General features: G+C 38.8%; 1 protein-coding gene across 1 annotated transcript; it reads left to right on the top strand.

Annotated features, from left to right (window-relative positions):
• Nucleotides 1-7,411, top strand: ttll9 (tubulin tyrosine ligase-like family, member 9). Its single transcript, XM_089016049.1, has 14 exons — nt 1-43; nt 1,028-1,124; nt 2,387-2,479; nt 2,565-2,667; nt 2,760-2,945; nt 3,082-3,150; nt 3,234-3,327; nt 3,410-3,450; nt 4,469-4,556; nt 4,663-4,721; nt 5,154-5,350; nt 6,040-6,153; nt 6,287-6,411; nt 6,528-7,411. Exons 1-14 carry the CDS (start codon nt 1-3, stop codon nt 6,596-6,598), a joined length of 1,380 nt encoding a protein of 459 aa, XP_088872175.1. The 3' UTR covers nt 6,599-7,411.
• Nucleotides 7,412-7,426: the final 15 nt, after the last annotated feature.

Below are 7,426 nucleotides of genomic sequence, written 5' to 3'. Positions count from 1 at the left end.
ATGGGATCCTTGGGGGACCTCCTGCGTCAGGACGGTTTACCTGGTCTGTTTACTACTATGATCAAGTGCCTGACTTTGAGATGTTCTTTGGACCAGAAATCTATAATGACCATAAAATTAGATTAGATTAGATTAGATTAGATTAGATTAGCCTTTAATCATCTCGCAATGGAGAAATTTACAATTTCGTGCGGGGTCTACATTTCCCACGCTCAATTGTTGCTAATGCTGAAATAATACCGTATGCGCGACAATCATCGGTCATTTAGGTCATCATTGAATCATTCAGAAATCCTCAGGAAACCTCCGGACAGAGTGTGAAGGTAACTAATCATTTTGCATGCCGTATTTTTCAGCATTTTATTAATAAAAAATATATAGTCTATAATTTCGTTGCACATCATGATTCTGTCAATCTTAGTGTTGATTCTTCAACCAAAAAACAATGTGGCAATTAGTTTGAGGGGCACTCAATAAAGTCATTTGATTTCAAACCTCAGGACCATCATGCAGTTGTATTAAATATTTCTTGTGTGGTAAAACTACACAGGCACATTTTTAATAATAATACATTTTAGTTAACCTGACATTAGGTGACCAAATACTGAGGTTAACAAGTATTGATTCATATGTCTTACAATTTCAAATAGCCCTCGTACTACTACTACTAGTAGTAGTAGTAGTAGTATGAGGAGGCGGAGGAGGAGGGGGGAAGAGGAGGAGGAGGAGGAGGAGGAGGAGGAGGAGGAGGAGGAGGAGGAGGAGGAGGATGAGGAGTAGAAGTAGTAGTAGTAGTAGTTGTTGTAGTAGTAGTAGTAGTAGTAGTAGTAGTAGTAGTAGTAGTAGTATTTATTTATTTATTTATTTATTTATACTCGTATTAACACTTGGTTATGGTTTCACGTCATGTACGTCTTACCGAACTTTTTTGGGGGAAAAAAACGTAGACGAAACTGTTATTTCAGTCGTTCAAATCTATTTTTTGTCACGTGACGCTTCCAAACGTAACTAACCTATGACGTCACAGGGCACCAGTTTCTCCTTCGGGCGCTCCTTGTAAACTTGGTCGGATATATTTGGAGGTCGTCATGGTTACTGCGTGACTTAAGAGCTGCGGTCTTCTGGTAACATTTATTAGATAAAAGTGACACCCTTTTTCACAACAGCGTTTTCACAAGTGTTGTCCAGTCGAGTAACGGCGACATCCCCTCTCATCGTAATGTACGCGTTTGATACATGCCTTCTGTTTGTGTTGCTTTCCACTTTACCACCGGGCACTTATTTCGAGTGTTCGGGTAATCTGACTCACAACTCGAAAGTTTGTCGTTAGAACCTGTGTGGATTTTGATGTTTGAATTTGTTTGATTGTGGTTTCATTCACTGGGTTTTCCCCACATTGACAAAGCATGCGAATCGGTATGCTACGTTCTTTGAAGAGTCTTAAAATATTCTGTCTTGCAACTCTAAATCGTTATATGTGCCTTGACCTACATTTGTATGGCGATCAGTACCGGATGAAAATAAACCAGTGTCAAATATGTAAGTTTTTCAGGAATTAAATAAATTGTTTACGTATGAGGAGGACGTTTTGTTGTGTTTTGCTCTCCATAGGATGACTAATAGTGAGTATAGCATGCAAAAAGCCCCTCTACTCGAGCAAGCCTGAGCAGCTCACACTGACAAATCTAAAAACAAGCAAATTTGCCAGATGCAAGAATGCAAGAAATGGCAATGTATCAAAACTGATTAAATCTAAATGATCAAAATTGTCATTTTGTCCCCAATTAGTGTAACAATGACATATTTTATTGACAAGAAATGACCATGTACAAAAATGGATAAAATCCTTCCATCCATCAATTATCTGTACCGCTTAATCCTCACTAGGGTCGCGGGGGGTGCTGGAGTCTATATCCCAACAATCTTCGGGCATTAGGCGGGGGACACCCTGAATTGGTTGCCAGCCAATTTCAGGGCACGCAGAGACAAACAAACATTCGCGCTCACACTCACCTTTCGGTCACTTAGAGAGTTAAATCAGCCTGCCATGAATGTTTTTGGTAATGTGGGAGGAAACCGGAGGACCCGGAGAAAACGCATGTGGGCCCGGGGAGAACATGCAAACTACACACAGGGAGGCCGGACTGGGGCTTAAACTCACGACCTCTGCAGTGTGAAGCCGGCGTGCTCACCACCGAGTACCGGGCCGCACCACATAAAATCAGAATGATCAAAATTGTCTTTTTTTCTCCAAACCGTATAGCAATTATGTATTTTAGTTATGACAAGCCGGTGTACCATCATTATGAATACCGTCATCGGACGTTCTTTTTTAAAATCAAATTTAGGCATATGGCAGATGAACCCTGCAAAATTGTTTTCTCAGGGAAGGAAGGTATGTCGTGCGCTACAAATGCAGTCAGCCTGGTCCCATACAAGACGTCTTGAGACAAAGGCCAGGCTGGATTGAAGTCAAAGAGTGAGTAGTCTGCACGGCCATGATAATTCAGCTTTTGAGTACATTTCGCGCTGATGGAGCTTGTGATTTTTTTTTTTTTTTTCAGTGATAGTGAATGGGACTTCCATTGGTGTGGCGTGGGCTGGCTGAAGGAAAATTTATACATGGAGGAACATGTAAGAGTCAACCATTTTCGGAACCATTACGAGGTAAGGAATCTCATGTGTAATGTAAGTTTTTGTGACTTCATCGCTTGTGATAAAGCTCTCATTGCATGTTTTTTTTTTTGTCTTTCACACAGCTGACACGCAAGGATTTCATGCTAAAAAATTTGAAAAGGTTCAAAAAGAATCTTGAAAGGGACACTAGCTGCATGGAAGGCTCAAAATGTGATTTCTTCCCCTGCACCTTTGCGCTGCCAAATGAATATCATCTCTTTGTGGAAGAGTTCAAACGGAACCCAGGTAGCACCTGGATCATGAAGCCGGTAAGATTAAATTAATCACAAATACAAAACAATATGGCTTCACAACATATAAATGATGACAGTGCTGTGTCTGGCATGTGACCGAGAATCAAGTCAACAAGTAAGAGACACCACATTGAGTGGAGTATTTTCACAGGCAGCAAAATCTCAAGGGGCCGGCATCTTCCTTTTTAAAAAACTAAAAGACATCATGGATTGGAGGAAGGTGCGTGATTTCGAATGGGAACAAATTGATAAAAAAAGTACAAAACACTGAACTGTACTTTCATTGCAAACGTTGTGTTGCAGCATGATGGCACCCGCTCAGAGGAGCAGAAGGATGCTGCTCAAGTGGAAAGTTATGTGGCACAACGTTACATTGAAAATCCCTACCTGCTTAGCGGTAATTCACTGACTCAAAAATATAGATTTTACATGGAAAAAGTAATTCAAGAAATATTTAATGGTTCATTTCCTCTTCACAGGAAGGAAGTTTGACCTCCGGGTGTATGTGATGGTGACATCAGTATGTAAATATATTTGTGAAGCCAACATGTTTGAATAATACACAAATTATTCATACCCTGGGTGCCAAATTTGGAGCCTGGATTGGCTGGAAATTGCACCTGAAGATAGCCCAATAAATATATAAGCCAATAAGTAAATAAATGAATGAACAATACAATATGATACAATACATCCTAATTTATATAGCGCTTTCTCAACAGCTGCAGCCGTAACAAAGCGCTTCACATAATAGTCAACACAAAGCAAAATAATAAACACAACAGGAACGAATAAATAAATAAATAAACACATAAATAAATAACTGAATAAAAAAAATTAAAAAACGAATAAACGAATGAATACATACATAAATAAACTGGAGAATAGAGTAGAAAAATTGTATTTTTTCATTCTGAGAATAATTCTGATGTCGTTTTTGTTTTTTTTTTTTTTCATTTTGAGGAAGTCTTGTTTTAACGGAGGGCTCTCAAGCACCTCGTTTTTCATCAGCCACAATGTTATGGTTTCCCTCAGAGGGCCATTATAACTGAAACACCCCAAATGTTTACCTCGCCTCATTATATAGTTGGATATACACCAAAATAAATGATAAATTACGAGTTTTTAAATCACAAGTCGGGGATATTACTTAGTTCAACAATTGCAGTGAAAAGGGTAAAATAAATCCTCATCATTGGATATGCACCAAAATAAATGATGAATTAGTAGTTTTTAAATCACAAGTCGGGATATTACTTAGTTTAACAATTGCCGTGAAAAGGTCCAAAAGAATTGCACATATAGTCGCATTTCTGTAAATAACATGTCCGTCCATTTTTTGTCATAAAAAAAAATAAAAATACACCAGTGGCTCGTTGACATTTCAGACATCCCCCCAAAAAATCACAGGACTGTGAATTTTTTCTAAGACCAAATAAACATTAAAATGAACTGAATAAATTTTAAAATGAAATGAATCATAATTTTGGTGCCTCTACAATCCGTCTTCCTAATCCTGTGTGTGATATTGTTGTCAGTATTTTCCCTTGAAGGCGTGGCTATATCGAGAAGGATTTGCTCGCCTGTCAAGCACACGCTTCTCCCTTAGCAGTATTGATGACAAGTGTATCCTTTTTGGAGGATTTTTCGATGGTGGAGTGTTTTTTCCCCGTTGACATGTTGAACATTAAACCTTAAGTTTCCTACATTTTCCTTATCGCCTCCAATACAGATGTGCATCTCACTAATGTAGCGGTTCAAAAAACAGCACCGGACTATGATCCGGAAAAGGTGAGTTGTTTCACAGTCACGTCACTGTTAACTTGCTACAGTGCTTCACCCTCTGACTTTGTACCAGATTTGTTCTCCTTAACTCATTCACTGCCATTCCCGAATTTATTGCCGAATAAGCGTTGGTCAGACCTCTGGCAATGTTTGTCCCTCCCACGAGGGGGCAGCATTTGCCATTTGTACAGCCACTCCCATTTCAACCTCAAATAATTCCGGACCCATATAATTTAGGAATAAACTCCTTTTTCTGATGAAAGAAGATAATGTAAGATTTCTAACAGTGTATTGAATGTTTATGTACTCCTAAAACTCAATAGTCTGTGGGTCCTGCATTTTCAGTGAAATGACAAAAACCCAGGCACTGGAGTAGACACATTTTTGCACATCGTCTGGCAGTGAATGAGTTCAAGTGTTAATCTGCCTTTTACATAGGGATGTAAATGGAAGATACAGAAGCTCCGTCGGTATCTGACTGCCAAGCACGGAAGACAGGCAGTGGAAACTTTGTTTAAAGAGATGGATAACATCTTCATCAGCAGCCTCCAAAGCGTGCAGAAGATTATTATAAATGACAAACACTGCTTTGAGCTCTACGGCTATGACATTATGTTGGATGAGAACCTCAAACCGTGTGAGTTTTATCCCAAAGCGAATTTGTTTTTGCGTGCGAGGGTGATCGTGCATTTGTTTGGTGATCGCGATACGGCAAAAGCATGCCGTTTTAATGTACACATAGATATACATGAGCAAACATTCACAAACATGCTGTGGTGTTATTGATTCAACTTGTAGTACAAGGGTGTTAAACTTTTTTTTTCCCGTGGGCCACATTGTAGTTACGGTTTCCTCTCAAGGTACGTGAGGAATTTGGGGAAGCCATTAGAATGTTTCATCCCCTCCACATATTATATACGGAACATACAACAAATTAATGAATTACTAGTTTTCAAATTTGAAGTAAAAAATAATGACTGTTATTGGATTGGATTGGACTGGATTGGATTTGCCTTTTTGTGGTTTACATATGGCAATTTGAAATTTTGGTTCGGCCTTGAGCAAGCATGATGCAATTTCACAAGTTTGATTTGCTTTCGCGGGCCGAATAAAATGATGTGGCGGGCAATATTTGGCCCCCGGGCCTTGATTTTGACACGTGTGCTGGAGTAGAATCTTGACTAAAATGATTGATGACTAAACAGTTTCCTGAAGGCAATATTCCTGTTATATCAAAAACAATGCTTGCGTAAATGTGAAAACATTCTTTGCATTTCTCCTCAAGGTTCCAAATTGAAAAACTGACCTAATGTCTAATTTGTAGGTGGTTAATTGAAGTAAATGCTTCTCCATCACTTGCACCGAGTAGCCAGGAGGATTACGACATGAAGTACAGCCTGCTGGAAGACACTGTGAATATTGTGGACATGGAGGGAAGGTAAATTATTTTCAGCATTTTTGTTTCTTTGAAATACACTGAATGATGTGTTATTAATTTGAATGAATGAATGAATGTAAAAAATGTATCTCATGAGCACAATGCAGCGGTAACCTTGTTTGTTCTTCTTGAGATTGACAGGGAAGGAGAAAAGGGTGGGTGGGTTTGATCTCGTTTGGAATGATGGGCCTGTCTACAGCGAGGACGTCGACCCAGAAATATTTGGCTGTTCATGTTTAAAAGCCAACACATACTTGGGTAAGGGAGTGGCTTATTTGAAGTCAACAAGCTTCTGTTACAAAGTTCAATCAAACACGTACATAATGTGACATGGAATGGAATGAGAAGATAATTATTTGGCTTACTTTTTTCAGGTTGTGAAAATGACAGGGAACACCAGCTAAATTCGCTTCTGAAAACATTTCCTGGCCAGAAGAGGATATAAAATTTCCAGTTTGATGTCGCGCCATGAAATAACTCAATTGCCTCAGTTTGTGGCATGTCATCTCAAGAGTTGGCGTTGACTCCTTTTCCGAACTGAACTGCAATGTTATGAGAGGACTTCTATTTGCAATTCCTATCGGTAGAATATTCTTTCAACAAACAACTATTAAGTCACGCCAGATCTCGTTCAGTCATTCTTTCCAAATTGTAGTCCTAGCTTCTCTTTCGGTTGTCATTTGTTGTTCTTCATTTAGTCAGACATCTTCCAAGACAACACATATTTTGTACCTTGCAACGAGCAATATCTCTATTTGGCACAATTCATTTCATTTTGAAAATGGACTGTTTGTTTATATTATGGATGTTTTTGATGAGCAATTCACATTTGCCTGATCCCGCTACTTGACTCGAAAAATACCGTGGGTGAGGGGGGGCAACCAGGTGGCCAACCTTAAAGCACCTCGACTGAGGCAAAAAGATTGATTGAAGAAACCAACAAAAAAACTTTATTCAGCGATCAAAGCTAGTTGCGTGTTTAGTGACGTAATCGCTATGATTAGCGAATGTGCTAAATCAAAATACAGTGTAACACACTTTGTATCGTCAACTGTCATCCACATCTTGGCCTATTTTCTCTGAAATTAACTTGCTCTAATGAAAATATTTAAGAGAGACAGAATACTATAGAGAGTTATTTCCTCTTTTTTTTTTTAACAAAAAAAATTGCATTGGTTGAAGCTAGCTACATGTTGAGTGATGTGATTGCTACAACGATTAGCGAAAGTGCTAACTCAAAATACAGTTTAACACACTTTTTATTGTCAACTGT

This window comes from Hippocampus bargibanti, linkage group LG01 (assembly GCF_051943395.1).
Source record: "Hippocampus bargibanti isolate YZ-2025 linkage group LG01, ASM5194339v1, whole genome shotgun sequence".
NCBI classification, from domain to species: domain Eukaryota; kingdom Metazoa; phylum Chordata; class Actinopteri; order Syngnathiformes; family Syngnathidae; genus Hippocampus; species Hippocampus bargibanti.
This window is presented reverse-complemented; position numbering and strand designations above follow the sequence as displayed.